This window comes from Melospiza georgiana, chromosome 1, assembly GCF_028018845.1.
Source record: "Melospiza georgiana isolate bMelGeo1 chromosome 1, bMelGeo1.pri, whole genome shotgun sequence".
Taxonomy (NCBI): Eukaryota; Metazoa; Chordata; class Aves; order Passeriformes; family Passerellidae; genus Melospiza; species Melospiza georgiana.
In genome coordinates, this window is record NC_080430.1 from 20,531,555 (window position 1) to 20,556,231 (window position 24,677).

Sequence of the window (24,677 nt, forward strand, 5' to 3'; positions counted from 1 at the left end):
GGCCAGAGAGAATATTAAGAAAAGTAAAGCTGGAGATAGTAAAAAAATAAAATGGGAGAAACTCTTGAATTCTCTGCAACAATATTAATCTGAATTTTCTGCATCATTGTACTGCTTGACACTGAATCATTTTTTAAAACGGGTACTGCTTGCAGGTCTTGCGAACAATAAAATCAGATTTAAATATCACCCTCTAGCTATTTAGCAAGGAGAAGAAGGTATTTTAAAAAATAACTCCAAGAAGTAATATTTCAGTGATAAATATCTCATCTTAAGCTAGAGAATATACTTTGAAACTTATATGCTAAGATTTAATATCAGATTCAATAAAAGTATTTGCTTGCTTGCTTACTTGTTCACAGAGTAGAATTGTTTCAATCAAGTAAGTAAAACTAAAACTAGGTAGCTGTGAAAGTTACAGGACTAAAGCCCACTGGCGACGTTTCCATGACCAAAATGAAAGGAGAAGGGTAAATGGTTATCTATACTTTCACAAAGGATAAATGTCTGTTTAATCTTTGATGTTTTGTGGCAGCCTAAAATGCATCTCAGTGTACACATTTTACCTCAGGACTGATCATTTTAGGAGTATAAAATAGAGTGTTTATCGTATTTAATGTGGGAATACAACCCAGCTGGTTATGAAATCCTGGAGGAAAATGTGAAAGCAGGATTGGAGGTTAACATAGAGAGGAAGTGTTCAGAGCCTTCTGCAGGGTCCAGAGGTGAATGTTAGGGGAAGTTTTTTGCTCTAGGATATGCACAGGCTTTACACAGAACATAGACAAAAAGATGGCAGGAACACATCCAGAACATAAGCAGAAAAGCATCAGTGGGACCTCTCTGAATCTTCATTTTAAAGTAATTCTTCTAATACTCTGAATTATGCAGAATCTAGATGCTCTTCATAGTTCAAGCTGTTTTGCACTTAAAATATTCCTAACCTGGGAACACAGAGTATCCTTCTCCCAGGTATTACAGGATTACTTTGAGTTCCTAGTTACTTTTTTTAAGTTTTATACAACCAGTGACTAGTTTATGTAACTAATATTAAATTTTCCAAAGAAAACACTTTAGAATTGGCATCTAATGTCAGTCTAATTTTGTATCAAAGCACTCTAATGCTACCTATACTTAGAACCCCTTGGCATCTTGCACGTAATTTTATAAAACAAGTTGCAATTATGATGAAAAAAAAAGATTATTTTTGAAGCTTCCTTTCTTTTTTTTTATGCTTATATATATAGCCAAAACTGTAGATACTTGTGACTTTTTTATTCTTTCTTCCTAATTTTTGGGAGCTTGGGTTATGGAGAAAGAAAGGGATTCAGATCTTTGCCAAGGACTCAAGAGCTGTCTGGAGGTTTGTTTTCACTGCAGATGACAAATACTTCCCTGCATAATAATACACATCAGCCAGGTGTCTGCTCCAGCAGAAATCAGGTTAGCTCCTGAGCTGGCTGGAAAATAGTCCCCTCAGCACAGGAAGCAGAAAGCACAGGGCTTTGTTGTCCAGACAAGTTTTTCTCCAAGGCACTATGCCACATCACGTGTGTCACTGAACTGGGGCACCTGTGCAAGGTGAGACACTCGCTGCCTGCACTGAAGTCCTTACTCCAACTCATTCCTGCTTCCAAAAACCCCATGACAGTCCACTACCAGCTCTATCACAGGATAACTGTTCTCTGACAAAACCCTTGCATTTTTGCACAGGTTAATACTTTGGTACAACAGTTCTCCCTGCATACAAACCAGCCATTTTACAACAGGAGGCTGTACAGCTGTAGAATATAAATGGCCAATTCAAGTCCCCAGTGATAGTTATTTAATACATGCAGCCATATAACCAAAGGTATATTCATTTATACATAAGGATGTGTATATGGATATATATAATGCATATATATACATGTATAAGCCCACACAGATATAATTGCATGTGCATGTCTTCCTTTAACAATTCCTTTATGCTCCTGTTTACAGATTCACAGGATGTTTGGAGCTGGAAGGGACTCATGAGGATCTTAAGTAAATAGCCCATTATTAGCACCATGCTCTGGTCAACTGAACTGATCTCAGAGTCAGAGGTCCAGAACCACAGATTTTATATTCAAACATCACACACATTGTAGATGCCTTAACAATGGCTCGTGCCCTGAAATACTACCTTATTCCCTTTTAAGTAGAAAATTCATATGTTAACCATTAAAATAACCATAGCATCTAATAACCATCTAAAATAACCATGGCAGCTGCTGATAAAAATGAAGTTCTGGATTACAGTGTCTTGGATTACATTACTGTTTTGGATGTTGGAAAAAGTAAATCAGACCCCATAAACCTTAAGAAAGTTAATGAACCAGGTCATATGTGTCTTAAGTGGAAACCACTTTGCTTACAGCAACCAGCAGCATCTTCCTCAATCTGATATCAGTGAAACTGCTCATCATTGTACCAGCCTGAGCAGCCTGCAAAGAGATACCTTAATTCCTCCTTTCCCCTGCCACACTCACTCCCCACAGTCACAGAGAACATCAGCAAGGCCACTTCTCATCCTCTTGTATGGCTCCTGTGACACTCAGCAGCTTCTGCTGACCCCACATGCACATCTGGCTGAACATCCAGAGCCATCAGTCACCAGTCCTTAGCCACAGGGAGGATTGGCCTGAGCTGGCCTGAACCAAGCTATCTGCAGCCTGGTTCAGCAGCCACAGGTGGGATACAGGCCCATGAGGGTTCAGGAATCTCTGCTGTGACCTGTGCAGTACCAGCCTGCAGCAGAAGCTTACAGCTGGGTATGCCAGGGACCTGTGGGACAAGAAGCAGAAAAACATCCAGGCCAGGATGTTTGCACCTGGCTTATGACACCTACTTTAGTTTAAATACTTCTTTCACACTGCTCTTAATAAAGGAGTTATTTAATTTTACACAAAGTACCACTGGCACTGCTGCCCTTTATGTAGTAATTTAACCATACAGAACAAAAGGGATTTCCTCCTCACCAAGGGAGCAGGCTCATGTGAAAGCAGCAGGTGAAAGAGTAGGCAGATGAGCTGTGGTTGTCCTCAGAACCTCAAAATGCTGTCTCAGTATTGAGTCCATTCCTTGGAGACAATTTATCTGTCTTCCTTATTATGTGAAGAAAGCCAGGATACTAAAGTATCTACAGACAGGTCTCTAAATGCAGGCTCTGTTAATATCCCTGTACTCTTTTTTTCTACTCAAACCCAAGAAGTAGCAGAAGAAATGCTACTTAGTAAACATATTTCATCACTCTAATCACAGTATGAATGGGAGATGACCAATGTCTTCTAATTAAAAATGGTATTTCTCTGGGATGTTTAATTACAGGTTATGTGAGACCCCAGTGGAAGAAAGAATCCCAGCCCCCAACAATGCAGCCCAACAGTAAGAAGGGATAAACTGTTCAGGGAAATAACCAATATAACAGCAGGCACTAGTGTAGAACAAGTATATACACTTCAATTGAAGTGTATATAAAAAACACATCATGAATACACACCAGAAAAAACTATAGGTCACAAAGAGTATAAAGGAAGCTGCTTTACATCCCAGTGTTACACACCCAAGAAAAACCAGCAGCAATTAATGAAGGAAACAAAGAAAAAGAATATATGTAACCTGATTTGAGCAGGTCCAGTAAAGCAGAACTCACCTGCAGCTAAGCAACAGCCAGATTTGCAACTGTACTTTGGGATCAACAACTCATTCTTTTCCCAGCCAGACCTCTGTGCCAGCTCTCATGTGATCCCAGCAACTATGACATAACATTAGTGATCTAAATGGTTACATGCAATAAAAATATTCTAAAAGATAAGGGCAAACGAGAAGAAATCAGTGAAAAAAAATATTACCACACACAACAGCTAACAGTTCTATCCTGTGTTGCTATAGCTTTGTGTGCTGCTCAGCACCATGACATTCCGGTAATTGAGAGAAAATAGAAAGAATGTCCATGAGGGAACAAGCTGACATAATATAAGGATGCACATCAAGGAGAGGGGCACTTCTGGTCTGTCAGAAATGCTACTGCAGCTTCAGCAGACATACCTCAACTAGCTTTGCAGCTGCCCGCTAGCAGCATGGGGTCACTCTGAGGCTGTGAAACCTGTCTGAGAGTGAATAAATACTCAAATAACTAGTCTTGGCACACTGCACTGGATAATTACATCTGACAATCTTTTTCATGCCCTCAGCCTCACAGAGCTGTGTAGGCATTATCCCAGCCTGCTACACATTTCAAAGCTGTGGTCCCCAAACCATGCATGGAGGCAATGCATTACATTTAAGGCATTGCATTATTACTCACAGTCACAAGCCATCACCACTACTACAGCACACATCAAAAAAAGAAAAATGTGACAGCTTGTATCATTGCCTCAGACCCAAAATGGGACATCTAGTATCAAAATTTCAGTGGCTCCTTATCTTAACATAAAAATTATCTTAACGGTATTTAAAACTAGAAGATATATATTTCAAATTTTTACAAACTCCTAAAAGGATGCTAGCAGTGGAGCATTAGGTGGAGTACAAACAAAGCAGAGTTGAGGGGAATTAAGACTTCCTATTAGTAACACAATTACTGACTTCTCATAGGCCATGATCTCATTTTGGCAGTCTTTTTTTTTTATTTTGAATCATCATCCTTTAACAACTAAAAAGCTTTTTTGACTAAAAATGATGGTTTTATAATTATTAGCACTAAACATAATTAATGTCTTTTTTTTTTTTGGCTTATCAACACTGAAGATTCATGGTTTTATGAAAAGAGGAAACTCAGCAAAATACCACAGGAAGCCCTTAGATTTGGATACTATTGGCATACCCTACCTGGACAAAACACAGGTCCTCTCTCTTCATCCTAGATTTAGCACATTCTATGGTCTGTGAGGAGAGCACTAAGGAAATCCTCAATGCTTTCAATTTTTCTTCCCTCCTATTTCAAACCAACCAAACAAAAACAACAACAAGAACAAAAACTCCCAGCCTTTTTGCATTTTTATTGCTTAACTATTCTAATCAAGAACATTTCATCTCAGCTTTGAGCTGAACAGCTTCATTTCAGCTCTGTTTCCTTCAGGAGCAGACGCTGACCTGCAGGTAGCCTCATCAGCTGCCTCTTAATTTTCTGTCCCTGGATGACTCCGAACACGCGCCCATGGCCCCACCTTCCTTACAGTAAGTCACATGCCAAAGTGAGTCAGCAAAATATGCTTAACCATTTTCCAGAGAAGCAAGGATTGTGTTAAATAATTAAATGAATAAATAAATAAATAAAGATAGCCAGAATGTGCATTTTCTTATGAGCTTTTTTGTTTTTATTTTCCCTGTTTGGATAGGTAGAAGAGACACATTCAGGCTTCATGTCACACAGGCACTTAGATGCTATAAAAATACAAATCTAAAAATCTTAAAATTGTCCTAACAATTTGGCATTGTGTGCTCTATCACTGTACTTTTATCTTCAGTGTAAGGTGTTTTCCCTAGCTGTAATAAAGGAAAATGGATGTCATTTAACTCTTTTCATTAACTGCGTGACACGGTTCAATAGTTTTTTATCTACCCTTAATTCACTATCATCTTTCCTCCACCACTGCATTATTCATGTGTGTCACCCTCCTTCTAATTCCCATGACAAATACATTTGTAATGATTTTATTTAGGATCAACACTTCCTCACACGGTGAGAAAAGGCAAAAGTTAAAGCAGCTTTGTCACTTGGCTCTGCCTGGAAGTCAGTCAGGGCCTAGGCAAGGCAGCTGTGGTGAGCAGGCAGCAAACCTGCAGCCTGTGGCAAACACAGCTGGGGGCTGACAGCAGCCAGGAGGCACCAGCAGCAGCTACTGCTTCATTAATTTTACTATGTTTCAGGGAGGTGAAGGACTGGACTGTCAATAAAGGCAAAAAACCAGACCCTGTCATAGTTTTCATCTACCGAGTTAGGCTTAATTTAAACACATTTTTAACCACTTATTTCAAACAAAAGCAGCTGTTTTACATAATACTTTATTTATTAGTATTAATTTAAATATTGCACTCGACTAAATATATACACTGTTACAGCCTCTACATAAAATTATTGCCATACATTACCTCCTGGAATGCCTTTTAAGATTTGACTAGAGAAACAAAAATGTTAATCTAATTCCAGCCTTAATCTGTTTTAAAGGAAAAAGTACTCAAATAACTAATTTTGTGTTTTCTATGACTGGAATAACCATTGTTACAACAGGTTGGTTTTGGCAGTGCCTTTACGACTTTGACTGTTCACAAGTTGTCTTACAGTTTCAGACGGTGTCAGACCTAGAGACTATATCTCATGCCAGCTGGAGTGGGAACATTGGTTTTATGTATAGAAATACAGCTTTTAGAAGTCAAGGTCTGCTAGCAGATTCTCTACAAACTACAATGGCAGCTGTGCTAGAGGTCATGAATATTACATAAGGGCTGTCCATGTATTCAAGCCAGCATCAGTAAGCCAAATTCCCATAGCAACACTAGCATAGATTTACTCATTGCTAAGGGAGGCACCAGTTCAGCAGTAAGCACTGCACTGCTACCCTGATTAATCTGCAAGATACTATTACTTCAAATCTTCCTTTCAAGATTGTGCTTTTACTGATAAAATTCAAAACTTCACCTGAATTTCAGGGCAGCTCTTATCATCTTTCCCAAGAGCAAAAAAAACTCAAACTAGCAAAACTCACCCCTGATAAAACTGAAACTCCTGACTACAATCAGCAATCTCTTAGATACAAGGCTGAAGGGAACAAGTGAGCTGCTTCTGTTGAGTTTCTGCTGCACTGATCCCAGAACAGCAAGATACAACTTCAAAGACATGTTCAGCATCTCCTACACTTGGCACATTCCAGCAGCTCATTAAAAAGCTGTTGTAGGAGCTCTTATTAAGTATCAGTTAACAATTACATTTAAAAAAAAACATTTTTGGCTTCCCTATTTAGGCTTTCTGGCCTGATGAAGATGTCTGCTTGTGCATTATAGTACTGTATTATTTACAGAGCTGGTCCTTGCCACACATTCAGCTACAGAACGCAGTGATCTGGACTCACAAATTTCTGAAGAGCCCGTGTAAAACAGGTGGCATAAATGGGCAGAGGTGAAGCTGGCAGTGGAGAATTAAATGGAAATGGAGATGGAAAGGAGATAAAGAATTTTAAAAAACTAAGCAAAATGGAGGAGGGGACTCAGAGAAAGTGAGAAAAAAATGTAGACAGGTAGATCTAAGGGGGGATCTCAATGATGTATTTAAATATATTAGAACAAAAAACAGACTTTGGAAAACAGTAATACATTTAAATCTCATAGCTGGCATACCAAAAAAACAAAAATTGGAATGAAGTGATAAATGAATGATAATAAATAAAATGAGCACAATTTTTACAGGTGCAGTATTATTTAAAGATGTAGCACAGATGAAAGAGAAACAAGCCCAGCAGTTTCACTGCTAAAACCCTAACAGTCCTAAATACATCTCATAGAAAATATATAAACACACAGCAAAAACCTAAAGCTCATTTAGTGTTTTCTTACTACACTGTCACTATCTGCCAGGAGCATGGAGAGAGGAGAAATCTGAAGAAGACCTACAGCAAATGACTCATGGGGTCACTTAACACACAAACTGTAAAGTCAGTGAAGTCTTTAGGAAAAAACCACACTTGTAACAGATTCTCCCTATTTACATATGACTTGTAGGGACTGATTCTTCACTGAAGGGAAATGAACAGGATGTTCAATTGAGGGCTGATTTTTGACACTGTAAAAGCATTGAATGCCCTGGCATCCACGAGCAAACTTTCAGAAACATCTTCAGTAAGAACTCATAGCATTGACCCTATACACTGCAACAAATACTTATATTTAATAAAAGAAGAAATGCACACATTTAAATAAGAATGTTCTGAAATACCTAAGTCAGTCAAGTGCCTGTTACAGAAAACTGATTCTAAGTGATTTTTCATGGAGCATATATTTTCAGCTGCTGTCTGGAAGGTTTATAAGAGCTCTAAACTATATGTTAATACATTAAAAACAGTTTATCACTAATGGATTAGATGACAAAGAATTATGGAATGGTTTGAGTTAGAATGGATCTTAAAAATCATCTAGTTTCAACTTCTGCTTTAAAGCCAAGCATTCTTTGAGTTTGTAACATGAAACAATATCTTACCTTTGCTTTTTCCAGCTGTGCCTGGGCCTGTCGCTCTGCCTCTCTCCGCACTGCTTCCCTATCTTCTTCCAGAGATACATCTGAATCAGATGGACGGCTGGTGTAGGAGTCCGCCGAACCCTGCCAGGGAAAAGCATAAATAATGTCACAAGTTCCTTTGATGTTAAAAAAAAAAAAGAAAAAAGAAAAAAAGGGTAGAAGTGCTTATACACCTTGCCTTTTCTCTTACTTCTGTTTCACTGAAAAGAGACTAACTGCCCAAAAGGGAAATTCACTTAGAAGAAATTATATATATATGTAAACATTTTCTTCTGCAAACTTTGAAAAAGTGCAGGTGTTTTCTCCAGTGTTTTACTTCCTGCCCTACCTCTGCACTCTTATTTGTGTGCTTTTCAGCAAGCAGAACCAGTTTCTCTGGAGACTTACAGCACTGGTGCAGTGCAGGGCTGAAGGACACACAGCAGCTTCAAGGATGGCTCCATAAAAATTAGAGCTCTAAACAGTGACAGAAATAGCAAACAAACAGAGTTTCTATAATCAAAATGCAAATTTAGTATCAATAATTACCATTACACAATATCAGTGCTAAGAGATTTAATCTCTGCTATGCATTTTTATTTTAGGGCAGCCTCTTTACCTGACACACTTTCCCCATCAAAACAGCAAATGGCTCATATCCATCTCTGCCCCTCAGCAAGACATGCAAATGACCACAAATCAACTTCCAACTAATAAAATCCGTCTGGACTCAACACATGTCCCTGTATCACCACAATGGAAGCAGCCACAATGCCAGAACAGCTCTATAAATAATGACAGCTCTGCTTTCCCTCTGCATCTCCCTGCATACAAAATAGAGTTCTGGTAATTCAATCAGAATGAAAACAACTGTCCTCTCCTCACCGCCTTTTTTCTCTCCCTCCTTGCAATATATACAATATAAGGTGATAAGGAAAAACGCAGGGCTTACACAGATATCAGAATTCTTCAGACGTCCTCCTTTGGCTCTTTTCAGAAGCCTGATCCAGGTGGCCTTCATTAGCCAGACAGCTCAGTTACTGTCCGCAGCTGCAGCGCCCAGCACTGATCTCATAAAACATGTGCACACTGAGCACTGCAGAATCACAGCTCCTTTCCTATCCATGCTCTGCCGTGAGAGCCTTCCTTCTCTTCCCTCTGCCTTTCAAGCTTCCAGCCTCACTGCTTCCAAGTATTCTACTGGAATTAAATTCTCAAATTTTCTCATGCCAGTATGAAAAAATAAAAAAAAAAAAAATCAAAAAAACTCCAGAAAATCCAAACCACTTTCAAAAATCTCAACTTCAATGATAAAAACATGAAATAAAACCAGCTTCGGAAATATTGTGAGAGATGCTTCAGCTGATCATAAACTGAGATCGATCACAGAAAAATACCTAGGGCTTTTTCCTTTCTGTTTTGGGGGGCGGATTTGGCTGTTAAAAATAGTGCTTGTAAAAGAACCTTTTAAAATCCTGTGCAAAATGTATTCAGTGACATTTGCAAGTGCAAAGTTCATTTCATCTCTTCCTAGATTGGCTGGGGGTGGGGTAACAGGCTGTTCGTACCACTGGGCATGCTCCATATGTGCAGCCTTTTACGCAGATGCTCACATCACACCGGGCTGTTAGCCTATGCCAAATTGCCATTTTACATCTCAAGGGTAAACAGCTGGAAAACGCGAGGTCCCTGTGAAACTGGAAGAGCTGGTACAGTGTTTCATTCCCGTCATGGATGTCTGCTGCCAGCCACGTTTCCCTTGGATGCTTGCTCCTGCCACGGAGTGCTGCCCTCCGCTGCAAAGCACTGAGCTCCACTCACATCTCCCTTACAGAAACCAAAAATACGCCTGTTGAGTGGGAATTTAACCCCCTGCTTACTGCGTATGTTTTTCCTGACATTAGCAGAGGAAAGGAGCAAAGAATAACTGCAATATACCACGTAACACACAAATATTAGATCCTAATGTGACAAAAGCCAAACAAAACCTTAAATTTCACTATTCTGCTTTTCAGAATCACCCTCTACCCTGAAATAAACTGACATGGGAGTGACATGCGAAGGCAGGTTTCCCTCAAGCGTTTACAATTTACTGACGGACATGCAACAATCTAGGTGAAAAAGATCACTGTAGCTGACTGCAGTGCCCACCTTTGATAGAAATTCAGATGTACAAGAAAAACAGTGAACAAAGACTACAGCTGAGAACAGTGGTCATGTACATGCTGCAGTCTGTCAGCATATCCCAGGAATGATCGAATCCTGCCGTGATTTGTGTCTGTGTAACAATGAAAGTGCCCATCACAAGTGATGCAGCAGCCTCCATTTCACCATTATCAGAGCAAATAACAGTCGTCACTGAACTCACACTTCTAAATAAAGCTACTTTTTAACTATTCGAATGTTTTACTTTTTTTTCTTCTCTGAAGTCTGTAATAGTTACAGCATAGAATTTAATAAGCTGTCTTTGAACTGACAAAGAAAATTATTCTCCAACGAATATTTTGTTTTTCAGGAGTTCAGATACATCTGCTAAGTTATGGTGATTGTTCAAAACTAAAATGTCTCCTGAGCTAGAGCAATAGGAGCAGAAATCAAATAAAACACACTCTAAGTTTATTGCATTTTTAAAAATATCTTGTCTGCCAAGAAAATATACAGAGGCCCTGTAACATCCTCAAAGCCTGTCAAATTATGCTGTTCTTTACAATTCCCCTTTGCCACAACTTCTGACACAGCTGCCAATAGAAATAGTGGGAAAAGAGGATCATCAATAAGCGGGCAGAAGTTTAGTGCAGCGTTTAAATCCAGTGATGCTATCACAGCACTAACGAAAGGTGTGATGAGTTCCCCTGGAGTTCCAGCCCCCAGGACGCTCTGTGGTCCCTGGACACTCAATCCTCCTGGGAAAGGGCACACCCAAACCCAAACCCTTCCCCAGCAGCATTGCAGCTCCTCTGCTGCCATGAGGAATGGTGCCATAACCAGCCCTAAGCAACACTACCTTTAAGAGGAAAACAAACAAAGCAGCCATTGAGCCCGACAGGAGATCAGGGTGGGCGTTTGCTTCCTACAGCACTTCTGTGGTGAGCACACAATATTTGACACTGACCAAGCAGCACAACATCACTCTTCCTGTCCCTCATTTTGCTGTGCACAAGGTATGCTACCTAACCAGTCCTCACCCTACCAAAAAAATCATGAAGCACAGTAACATAATTCCTATCTCCCCAAAGGGGGAAAAATGCCTTTTGGGTCAGGCTAGAATTGCTAAAATTTGAATTTCATCTTCCTGGCCACAGAGACCATTTATAGAGCTTGTCATGTCTTGTGTTGGCCACAGTCCCAACACACACCCAAAAAATCAGAGTGATTCCATTTATTTTAATTATATTGACAAATTGCATTAATCAACCGCAGTATTACATTTATTTTCCCCATGGTACAGACATAGTCATGTAAATTTTCTGTGCAAATGGAAAGCTGGAAGCTTTTTTACTTTTTGAATATGGAAAAAACTCACAGCTGGATAATACAGGGAAAGGAGGAGCATACAATTGCATTTAATTAAGTGTAAATTGCTGAGTATTTTTATATGAGCTAAGAATGCATTCAATCACATTAGGATGAAAAAAAATTATAATGAAACTATAATAGAAATATCTTGACTAGTAAAAAAAAATATGACAAGTGGATGTGCATCTTCCATTAATGACAACCAAGGAAATTACATTTCCTCACTGGGAAAGAGGAAATGATGCTGAAAATTTTTTGGGTTACTCTGGAGAACAGTAAAAATCTTTCCCCAAGAGCTTCTGGAATTCAGTCTTTGTGAAATTCTTCATGTCTCCATCTCCTTCCTTTGCCATATGGAAGAGCTGCAGTAATATCTGTATGTAATATATGCTACTGCAGCCCCCAACTCCTCATCTTTTATGGGAAACTGTCTAATAAAAGTGAGGTAATTCATGTTAATAATTACTCCACCTATTTCTTCTTCTTTTTATTTTATTCCTTACTTTGCAGGTTTACAGGCCCAGTTTGTTTGAAAAATAAATTTCTGTTTTAATAACATGCTTGAAAAATATTCCCAACTTTATTACCACTTATTAGAGTAGCTTCTATGAGCTATTCTTATAGTGCAAGCTCATACTTTTCACTCTGCTAGTGGTCGTATGTGATCATATTTGAGTTCCTTTTCCTTCAAGACAATAAATGTCTGATGTTTTTAGCACTGTAGAAGTGTGACATCTTTAGGAGACTGGGTCCCGCAAGTGAAAGGGGTTTTTTTATATTATTTCTGTTTACTTGCAGGTAGAAACTATTTAGGTAAATTCAGTAGTGCCTCTAGATCTCTTATTTTTCTTGTTGGTTTTCTGTATCCATGCTTAACTTTCATCAGCACAGCTGGAGCTTAAGTACAGATTTTGATGGATAAATTCTCACTGGGTTAATACAGCCATCACTACTCTCACCAATTCAGTCGTGGCCTCTATATAGTGTTTTGCCTTTAAAGAATAAAAAACAATCTGAGTACCATGACTAACTTGAACAGGGTAATCCAGTTAGGAATTAGATATCATTAGAGCAGATCATTTTCCAGATTACTGAAAATTCGGAAGTAATTATCTTCTTAGATCAACCAAGTTCCTTCAAGTAAAGACTTTTAACATTATTATTCATTAAATGAAGGCAGGAAGCAGTGAGCAAACATGCATGGAGATTTTACTAGGAATAAGGAAATATATGTGACTGCACACGTATATAAAACCCCTAATTTATAGCAGCGGGGTCTTCTCTAAGATATATTTTTCATCTTTTCATTCACTTGATGCTAATGAGACTTTTAAATTCAAAAGGAGAAATGACTTTTTGTCTTCATTTGATTTATACTTTGAATATGGAAAGCTCAGGCCTGACTGTGCCAGTAAGAGGAACAAATCACTTCAATATTCAGAATTTATAAAGAGATATTGTTAACTGCTTATGTTCTTATCCTGTGGCAGCAGTAAGAATGGCACCACACGTCCTACTAGGACATGATTTGAGGTAGTATATAATGTCCTTGTGATATGCAACTCCTCAATTGCTATGAACTGCAGTAAAGAAAAAGAGTTATTTCCATAAAATGTTTATTACTCTTAAAATCTTTTGAAATTGATTCAGAATAAAGGCAAAATGTGGAATGTCAAAGTTTAGTATGAAGTGAAACTGCTGACATTGGCACATCATAATATATCAGGGAATACACATTGTTGTTTCACCCTAAACTGATCAACCTGAAAAATACAGTCAGAAGTCAGAAGGTCTCCCACAAAGGCACCATGAGTAGAGGGGACCTCAGTTTGGCAGAGGGACCACAGGTGGTGAACGTGAAAATTTCTTATCTATGAAGTTTTGTCCAGATATCTAAACAATGGCATTGATTTGAATTATGTTAAAGAAAACAGAAAATGCTGCTCTGATAGTATTAAATAATATTATATGGATGTTATTATTTGAGTGTAGAATTTACAGAAAGACCAAATTTAACTCAATTAATTTTTTGCAAGGTATATTTGAAGTGTATGACAAACTGCAGAAATACCTTTTAGCAAAGCAAAAAGGAGAGTTCACGTTTTCTTTAAGGCACTATCAAACAGGAATTGTTAATTTCTTGTGTATGGGTCATGGATGCTTCACACACAGGCAAAGTCTACTCCTGATGTCCTCCCTGGTTCTTGGTATGCACCTTGCAGTGCAGTGCCACAAAATCTACATGTAAATAGACAATTACTATCCAAGGAGGGCTACCAGCTCCTACCACAGGCATTGAAATACTCAATGTTTGCATTTAAAAACCCAACAATGTTGATTAGAATGTTTTTCTTGCTCTCTACAAGCTTACGTGGCATTGCTATGGCATCTACCATGGGAGATGTTCAAATCACAGGACTGGAATTTCAGAACAGCTGGGAGCTTTAGGGTGGCAATGTGATTAAAAAGGAGATTATATAGGAAATCAGTCTTTTCTTTACCCTTAACATGACTTTGGCAAGCTTGATGGCAGCATCCAGCTCTCCATTAACAGGTTTGCAAGGCATTACTAATCTAATCAACAGCTGTCTGAAAGCAGAGTTTTTTTAAACAGCTTTTAGGTTTGCAGAAGACTAGATTTTGGCATTCAGGAACCAGGTAAACAACTGGATCAGGTACTTTATCAGGAAAAACCAAAACAACAAAACCAAAATAACCCCCCACACATTTGCACTCACATTTCATTGTATTAGCCTAAATGTTTGCTTCTATGTTGTTTCACTAAGAAAAAGTGAAATGGGTAGGTATTTTTAGAGGAATGATGGTCTTTTCATGGAGACCCCTCAGAAAATCTTTGAAAATATGCAAAAAGGCAGCTGCAGAACTCAGCCTAGTTAGCAAACAGATAAGAGTCCTCATAGTCACAGCTGAACTTTTCCCAAATCTGTGGGATGCTCTGGTGTGTTAGTTTACCTGTTTTCCAAAAAACATCTAAGATATAAGACTCCTTGAGACCATATTGTGCTTGGCACTGCACAGTCACAAAGTGAATGACAAACACTGGCTAAACGAGCTTGCAATCTAAGGCTGAGAGAATATGAGCAGAAAAAGCCAACAAAGGAGTAACAAAAGGATCAAGGTAGCAATGCAATAGAAAATAAAGCATTTTTAAATACTGGATATCAGCATTATGACTCATCTCTTGCATAACCACAGTGGGTTGTTCTTTAAGTAAGTTTTGTATATGTATTATGGCAGAGATTAGTTCCGTGAAAGCCTCTGAAGGAGGATAATCTGGTAGCTCTGTGTATTCTGACAGAGAGAGTCTCACATTTATGAAATAAGAGAAAGGGATTTTGAGGAAGAGGACAATGACAGAAATAGAAGGTGGTCTCTAAATTCATTTTTTAAAAAAACTTTATCAATAATATAATCTCATAATTAAGAACATTAAAAAATAAAACAGAAACATCCTACAAATTAAAGAAAAATAAATGAAATTTGATGTTTTGAGACAATTAATTGACTCTAGAGAATGGCACTAAACTAATAATGATTTTGAGCTACAGAGAAAAGTCAGAGCAGTGACAGAACTAAAATGTTGCCAGTGGAATGACTTGGAGACAGGTGTCAAAGGCAGAAGAATACACCAAGGAAATGATTGCAAGCAGCATGAACCTAAATCATCTCTCTTTTGTCTCAGACTGTCAGCACACACATGGATATTAACAAAGATTGACTGACTCATGGCAACTTTTGAAAACTCTGGTAACTTGATTGCACGTTTAAGATCTTAGGTGAAGGTAAATCAGACTTCTTAATAACAACAAGCTGACCTGTGGTGCTGTTTATTAGTGCAGAAGGGCTTAAAAATTAACGGTTTTAAGAAAAAATGGAAATATAACTTTTGACTGTATTTATTAATAAGCAGTAAATATCATGAAGAAAGGATTCTGAATTGCAGAAAGACAACTCAGAAAGAAAAGAATTTACAATATAAAATGGTATTTATCTGATATAATAGCACAGACAGAAAGACAAAGATTGGGTCAGCCATGAAATTAAAAGTGGACAGTAAAAAAGAGGAAAAATGGAAAACACATCTGGGGTGTCAACAAAAAACCAGAAAGCTAGAAAAGGAAAGAATTTGCAGGAAAGCATGGCAACCATCATCCCAATTTGTCTCAGCTCAGTTAAAAGTGCCAATTTAGATTCTGTGTTCCAGATCGTCAGTATATTTTTATCTGGGATTTTGGTTCAAGTCATTAAGATTTTCTGCATACTTAAAAATAGCTTCCTTGAAAATTCAACATGAAATTCTGTTACCAGTGGAGAATTCTGAAGGAAAAAAAGACTATTTCCCTTGAATTTTATTTTTGATCTCCATACATACAGGCCTTGCCTGGTTTTCAAATCTAACATTTTTAATCTACTCCAGATAAAAAATGGAAGGTTTGGGGACTTACTTTTTTATTCATTTTTCACCTTATTAAAAACAGTGACGTTAAGTATATGCAATGAACTCTTATGTATTTTACTCTTTCACAGAATCATAAAATATCTTGGATTGAAAGAGACCCAAAAGGATCAAGTCCAGCTCTTGGTCCTTCAAGAGACCATCCCCAAGAATTACAACATTTGTTTGTGAGCATTTTCCAAACTCTCCTTGAGCTCTGTCAGGCTTTGTGCTTTGACCCCTTCCCTGAGGAGCTGTTCCAGTGCCCAACCACCCTCCGGGTGAAGAAGCTTTTCCTGACATCCAGCCTGAACTTCCCCTGAGTCAGCTTCAGGTTATTCCCTTGGGTCCTGCCACTGGGCAAGACAGAGAAAAGATGAGTGTCTTCCCCTCTGCTTCCTCCCACAAGGAAATTGTAATTGGAATTGCAATGAGGTCTCCCCTCAATGTCCTCCTGGTTCAACAGACCAAGTGACTCCAGCTGCTCCTCAGAGAGCTTCCCTCCAGACCCTTCACCATCTTTGCTGCCGTCCTATGGACACTCTAACAGTTTAATGTCTTTTTTATATTGTAGCATCCAAAACTGTCCCCAGCACTCAGGGTGAGGCCGCCCCAGAGCAGAGCAGAGCAGGACAATCCCTCCCTTGCCCTGCTGGCCATGCTGTGCCTGATGCCCCCCAGGACAGGGTTGGCCCTCCTGGCTCAGGTTCAGCTTGCCATGAGCCAGGACCCCCAGGTCCCTTTCCCCCAGGCTCTGCTCTCCAGCATCTCATTCCCCAGTCTGTCTGTACATCCAGGGCTGCCCCATCCCAGGTGCAGAATCCAGCACTTTCCCTTGTTGAATTTCATTTGATTGGTGATTGTCCAGCCCTCTGATTTAACAACATCTCTCTGCAGGGCATCTATGCCTTGAAGGGAGCCAACAGCTCATCCCAATTTATTGTCATCACCAAACTTATTCAGTATATCACTATGTCTTGTGTCCAAGTCATTTATGAAGATGTTGAAGAGAACTGCTTTTAAGATGGAGCCCTGTAAAACCTCAGAATGCCACTAGATTCCAGAATCCCATAAGATCCCCAGTCCGATGTCACTCCATGCTCTGTAACCCTTTGTGACTGAGCCATGAGCCAGCTGCTCACCCATCACAGGATGTGTTCATCCAGCTGTGAGCTGGACATCTTGTGCAGAAGGACTCTGTAAGAGGATTGAAAGCTTTACTGAAATCCAAAAAGATTCTATCAACTGGCCCCCCTTGACCAACTGGGTGGATTTTATTGTCATAAAAGGAAAATAAGTCTGTCAAGCAGGACCTTCTCCTCAAGAAGTGGTCTGGCTGTGACTGACAATGCATTGTCTTTTAGGTGGTTTTCAGTAACTCCCAGAACAATATTCACCATAATTTTATCAGTCATTGAAGAGTCAACTGAGTCCTCTCCAGATCACCAAGACTGTTCAAAAATCATTAAGAGAGGTCTTGCAATGACATCAGCCAGCTCTTTGAGGACTCTGATGAATCTCATCAAGCCCCACTGAGTGACAGGCAGAAAATCCTGCACAAATTTGGAGCTGACTGGAAGTTTATCATTCTCACAGTCATGGTCCATCCATGCTCAGGGCTATGGGAGCCCCAAAGCCCATCCACAATGTTGAAGCAAAGAAAGCATTAAATAACTCTGCTTTTCCTATGTCCCTGTTTGTGAGGTGACCACACTCATCGAGTAACAGGTCAAAGGTATAACTGGATTGCCTCTTTAAAAATACTTTCTATTGCCCCCCACAGTAGTGGGTAACTTCAACTCTAATTGAGCTTCATCTGCATGAGTTTTCTCTCTGCTGTCTCTGCAGTTGTCCCATGTCACCCAACCTTTCTTCCACTGTCTTTTTTTTGCCTTAGCTCCAGAAGAAGATCCTACTCAGCCAACCCCGCCATCTCTCTTGCCTGGTGGACCTCTGACATTTTGAAATTGCCCACTCCTGTGCCATTAAGAGGTGGTGCTGAAAGAGCAGCCAGCACTGATGGACCCCAACATCCTCAGCAGTATTTTCCCAGGAACCTTATTCACCAGTTCCCTGAGCAGCCTGAAGTCTGGTCCCCTCATATCTAGCATATCTAGAGTTGAAGATTTGCTGGCAGTTTTCCACCTGCCACCTGAGTTTTTAAACTCAACTGCTCCATGGTCTCAGTCACCAAAAAGGTAATCAAAAACCACTTCATGAGATCCTCTTGTTAGCAAGCATCGAATCTTGTTAGCTGGGCATCTTTCCCAGCCAGCTCCCTTAGTCCCTGTACCATGAAGTCATCATCCAAATGTTTTAAGAATCTTCTGGACCTGGTTTTGCTAGCTTTGTAGTGATCCCAGTTAACACTTGGCAAACTGAAGTCCCCCATAAGGACAAGGATGGATGATTTAGAACCATCCCTTAATTGTTTAAAGAATAATTCATCAGTGTCATCATCCTAGCTGAGTGCCATATAGAAGACTCTCACAATGATATCTGCTTTTTTTGTTTGTCCCTTAATCCTTAACTAGGGGCTCTCAACTGTCCCAATGACAACTTCAAGTTCCAGCACTAAAACTTTGTCAGTTTTCAAAGGTAACAACTGCTTTTATACATACTTCTGCTTGCTAGCCGTCACTTTTATACCATAAATACAGTTTTGGTCTGTTTAAATAAATATCTTTTTTGCCATCTCTTAATGAGTTAGTCTGACAATCATACACTCTGAAGATACTGCTGTCATACACTAGTTGTCTACTGATAAGTTTATTTTCCAGATCATCTGCTACTGAAATTATGATTTTCTAGTCATGTTAACAACATTCAATGACCGTCTTGACCTAGAACATTGTCATTTGCTCACCACTTAGATTAGGAAACGTTTTCTCACCAAGACCTCTGTTAAACTGTGCATATGAAGACTAAGGAATTAATTAAATTTCCCTCACCCAGGCTCACTGAAACCTCAAGCCCTTAAAACAGATGTTCATTTGTGATTCAGCCCAGGTATCTCTTGCAGACACAATGACCCTTTAGCACCTGCAGCCTTCCTCTCTTTGATACCACCAGAAACACCAAGTAAGCAGTTTTGCACTGTCTGGCATCATTTATTTCAGGATATAAACACAACAAAAAATACATCCTCATTAATGGGCTTAATCTAAGCCCAGTTTCTGAGAGTGCCAAAACCACATGAGTCTTTGTGGTTTTAAGTTAGTCCTTTGCTTCAGTCTTCATCCCCATAGATTCCTTGAAGAATAACAGGACTGTTTCTTTGTTCCCATTACCTATCCACAGGTCTAGCACGAAACAAAGCAAACTACTTGGGATCTTACCAAGAGGACGAGGCTCCTTTTTCACTATTTACACATTACAATTACTCTCATCTGATTTCAAAAACACAACAGTATGCAATACTTTGAATAAATGAAAATATCTCTGGAAAGACCTTTTGTACCTCTTGTCTATCACCTATCAAAATAATCTTGAAAAATTCCCTTTCTCCAGCATAGACTTTCATAGTTTTTGTTCTAAACCAAAAATACTTCAGTTAATGGATAGATTGCATGATGCCAACTGTTCACATCCATTGGCTCATTTAGATTTGTCTCTAAAAGCCACCTGACCTAGTGCATCCACACAGAGTGGATGAGGGTATCAAGCTAAAGGAAGCAATAAATGATTCTCCCATCCCCATCTATGGCTGTCACTGCTTGCACAGCTCCACCAACTGTCCTCTGAAAGAAGGAGAGTGAAACAGTTTGTGATTCTGAATCTGATCATTTTCAGAGCACTATCCCATCTCTTTACTAAGAAATAAGACTGAGGGCTCTGCATGTTATTGTCCCTGTTTTTCAAGCGCAAGACAGTGCAAGAACGTGGAGAGTATATACTATACTTGTTTACAACAAAAAATAATAGAAGTTTCTAGGAAACCATCTGATAGTATAAAATATACAATACTGAATAAATCTAAGAGTATTTTCTCATAGATAAAACAGATTTTGTACTATGGGCTTATGCTAACACTAGAAATAAGATTGCTTAAATGAAGATGTGAGGGTTAAAAGGGCAGGGTATGTTTTAGGCAACATGGAAACAGAAATGTGCTTGCTGATGAAGATGGTGCTAACCTGATTAGGTTAGATGCTAACCTGAAAATAAATAAAATATAAATGAATTGCAAAAGAAAAATTCAAGGAAATCATAAAAGCAAAAGGTGAATAATTTTATAATTCAGTGCTGAAGTATTTTTTTGTGTTCTGGGACATTCACAGGTTGGAAAAATAGAACAGATATTTTCCAGGATAACAACTGAACTCAGGTTTCTAAAATTATTGCAACCTAGAAGACCAAGCATTTTCTGTTTTTCAGACATAGAAGAAACATCAGGAACATTCTTTCTGCTTCAGAACAGACTTTGCCTGGGTCAGTTACATCATATCCCTCACTGAGCCATTTCCTCTTCTAGAGGATATACCACTGGTTTTCTTTCATCTATTGTTGCAATACTGAATACTGGCAGACAGTACCCGTTTGATTGCCCTGCCACGCACACCTCTGAGGAGCCCAGCTCCTTGCTGTTAATAACCTCCTTGTGGATGCTGAGGGATCTCGACTCCAGGCTGTGCAAGCCCCATTCCCTCAGGCTGTATCTGCAAGTCAAGTGATCCAGCTGCAACCATCCTGAATCATCCTCTCTGGTTTATTCACATCTTTCTGTTGGGGCACTAAAGCTAGTCACAGTCAAGCAGCTATGTTCTAATGAATGCTGTGATCATCTCCCTGGATAGAGTGCCTGTACTACTTCTCGTGAGTTTGGGATTTCAAAAGAATCTGCAACAAGAAATACAATGGAATTCTTTTTAAAAAGAGACAATGTACACATTTGGCAAACCATCGTTTTCAGATTTGCTGTGCAACAGTAAACTTGTTCAAAAATTTTAAGGCAAGCAGTATCTCACTTTGTTGCAAAGTGACATTATTAATATGCTACCAGGATCAAAAAATGTGTAAAATCCCTCAGATAAATAGATTTACCCTTGCAAGTTTCTGGTTAAAAATGAGTCTCCAGCTACTGCAGTGATGAAAAGACACAAGAATAGAAACTCCAGTTCTGCAAGTCTTAAGGTCTCAAAGTATGTTATGCTAACTTTCATCAAAGAAATGCAAACAATCCTATGTCATCCCGAACAATTTGTTTCCTTCAGGAACTCCACAGGCTAGAGGCTGCTTTTTTTCCTCTCTGATCCATTGTTTGGAAATGAAATAAATTTTCTCCTTAAACTCATACAGTTATGCTCAGTTAAAAGTTCTATTTCTTCCAGTTTACAAGGGAATCAGTTTCTGCTTGAAGAATTACCACCCAAAAGTATCATGTGTCCTCTGCTGCTGTCACTGCTGAATTCCCACTGAACGACAGGAATATGACAAAGGTGGCTCTGAGATTGCCATTCTGCCGTGCTAATTAGGAAAGCAACTTGTATTTGGATGAGAGTCCTACAGACAGAGTGAACAAGGAGCAGCCAAATGTAGGTGGGTGAATGATGGGCATCATTCAGATTGTCCAGAGGATGAGCACCATGATAAAGCAGCAAAGAAGGACAAACCTTCAAGAGGAGAAATGTCAGGGTAATAGGAGAGAAATATGAGAGAGTATTTCAAGCATGTAAGAGATGGATGGCAGGCCAATGAGCATTTTCTGAACTTTTGCTAGTTCTTGCCACTCTCCAGTTTAGCAGCAGAGATCACAAAAGCAGAAAGGTATCTTTTCTAGGATGAAAAATACTGTATAAAAATACTAAAACCCAAAAAAATTGCCTCAATGTTATTTGGGCTCATATGCCTGGCCTGAAATGGATAGTTTGTAAGCTACTCTTTTCCTTTTGCCTATTTTTAACAATAGAAATTTTTACAACATTTAATCACCTCTGTACTCTATGAAGCTTTCCATTAAAATAATATTTTATTAGCCAATAATTACCCAGTCGTTCTAGGCTTCTGAATTGAAGCACACAAGTAGAAAGCTGATTCCACAACTGTTTTTTTTTTCTGCTTACAAGCATTCATCAGGCGCTCTGTGTTCATTTTGATTTACATGAAGTCAGTCCCCAAAGTGTGCACAGGCAGGCAAAAAATTTAAAAATGCTAAAAAACCCAAGATGCATCACCTCTCCTAGGTCACACCTATGGCCCATTCAGTAGACTGTATATGCACTGCTACATATGCACATTGTACTCAAAATCCCTCAAACATTCTCCAGACATAATGCTAGATTCCCTGGTCAGCTAAAAGTCAGAAGTCATCACTAAATTCAATACTTCAAGAAATCCTCTTGGCTGTCAAGAGGAATTCTCAATATTATACCAGCTAAACTCAATTTTGGAGGAAAAAAAAGGATTTTGTATCTTATTTATTCTTTTTGTTTTAATTTTACATTTATTCTTAACTGATTTCAATTAGTCTGAAACATTTCTTTCCAATACAAAATATTGAAAAATTTTATTTAAGTTAACCAGAATGTCATTCTTGATTTGCACTGCTCTCCTTCCATTATTCCTTCTGTAAGAGTTATTCCATTTATGATCATCAATAATTCATACAGTTAGCATCTCCTCTCCTGTTCAAAGTCTTTAACTTTACAACGCTTAAAAAAAGAATCATGGCTTATTGTTTCCTTCATCATGCAGAAGAAAAGGAAACGCTTGTTGCTGAAGCTGGCACGGTAACACAAGTGTGCTCTTTTATAACTTCTCATCTTTTGTCAGTTGTCTGCAAACCTGGATCATTTCATGATTTGAGAGGGTGTCAGTATTTTTCATTCCTGTTAATTTTCAAAATCATCATAGTCTATGATTTCCCTAGCAGTTCCTTCTTGCTTCCTCTCTTGATTTTGCTAAAACAGACCTTATTGAAGTTGAATAGCATTGCATTCACATCATAAAATCTACTGGAGAAGCACAAGAGCAACACTTTCAATTGTTACAAGTCAAGCTGATCCACAAAACATGTTGTATAACTGGCAGGACTAATCTCTCCCACCACACTTACAGGACACAGATGTCCAAGTTTATTTAAAATAACCCTAAACAAAACAGCAAAATTTGCAGTGTTCGGAATTTTTAAAAACGTATGCATTTCCCTGGGAGGCATTTGATTACAGGAATATATCAAATTTTATTCCTGTGGTGACAAGTCAAAAGCAGCTATAGGGAATGGTATCAGCTGAATTATGTCTTGTCCCTCAGCACACCAGGACAGTCCCATCCAGACCATTCCCCAGATGTTCTTGCCTGCAAATTCCACTGAACCTCTGGATCCAAAGTGATGACAGCATTATTTTGTACTAAAAAGACATGACTGAACTGAATTATTAATTTTTCCTTACAAATCTATGTTCCTGGCAGGAGAGGAGAGAGATAACATTCATGCATGCAAAGGAAACCTCCCAGAAGACAAAGCGGCTTAATTTACCAGGAAATAGGTGTATGTGGTGGCTATTTAAAAGAAATAAAGTATTTTCCCAATGTCACGTTCAAGTGAAATGTCCACCAGCAAAATCAAAATTTCACATATGGTACTAAAGTCTTGTACAGGGAATCTTATGATTCCACTTAAGCATGACTGAAGGCCACCCATGTTCCTGCCAGGATGTCTATAATGAATAACAGAATTACAGCACACAATTTGAATTATTCCATTTTAGAAGGAATTAAGGGAAACAACACAACTTTCCTAAATATATGAGGATACATATGATAAATTGACTATATTCGAGCAACAATCTAATGCCTCTTTCATATCTCACTTTATAGATATTATCCCATACTTACATGGAATCCAGATGAAGGCAAAACAACCACAGTGAATTAAAGATTAAAGGCCTAAAATTTCAGAATTGTGCTGGGCATCCTTCACTAACAGGAACTAAATCAGTTGCTGGGCAACTGCTGGACATGATGACAATTTCTAAGCGTGAGTCTTGACTTATGAAGTAAAAACACGGGGATTCCCCCTTTGTGCCCTGAAGTTTTTTATATAGTCTGCATTCTCTCAGTGGAATCAAAGAAAAAAAGGAGACTGGTGAGAGGACATGTGGAGGAAAGGACATCTAGTCCAACCTCCTGCTCAAGAGTAAGCAGCATATTCAAAGCCACAGCAGATTGCTCAGGACCCTGTCTAGCTGAGGTCTAATCTCCATGGATTAAAATTCTGCAGCTTTACAAAGGGTTTTAGTCTTCAATCTCCTACACCAAATAAAAGTGTAAAGAAGTTCTAGGAGTACTTACATCTTAGGATAATAAACTATGAACTTTGACATTTAGCCTCAAAAATTAGCCAGCTGATCTGCCTCTACAAGCAGATAGAAACAATTCTATGAAGATATGCAAAAGTCAATTTTAGTAAAGCCCACTTCTGCACATATAATAAACTTCAGTTACCTCCAGGGAAGTAAACTAAGTTTGTAA

The 24,677-nt window shown here is 38.8% G+C and overlaps 1 protein-coding gene across 8 annotated transcripts in view; it reads right to left on the reverse strand.

Annotated features, from left to right (window-relative positions):
- CACNB2 (calcium voltage-gated channel auxiliary subunit beta 2) overlaps nt 1-24,677 on the reverse strand; it is a 247,833-nt gene that overhangs the window by 77,379 nt on the left and 145,777 nt on the right. For 5 of the 8 annotated variants that reach the window (XM_058029166.1, XM_058029174.1, XM_058029148.1 and 2 more), the window contains one exon: nt 8,216-8,335. In XM_058029166.1, the coding sequence (XP_057885149.1) occupies nt 8,216-8,335 (120 nt within the window). Of the gene's footprint in view, nt 1-8,215; nt 8,336-9,185; nt 9,787-24,677 lie in introns of those variants that run through there. The other 3 variants (XM_058029200.1, XM_058029182.1, XM_058029188.1) reach the window with 2 other exon arrangements.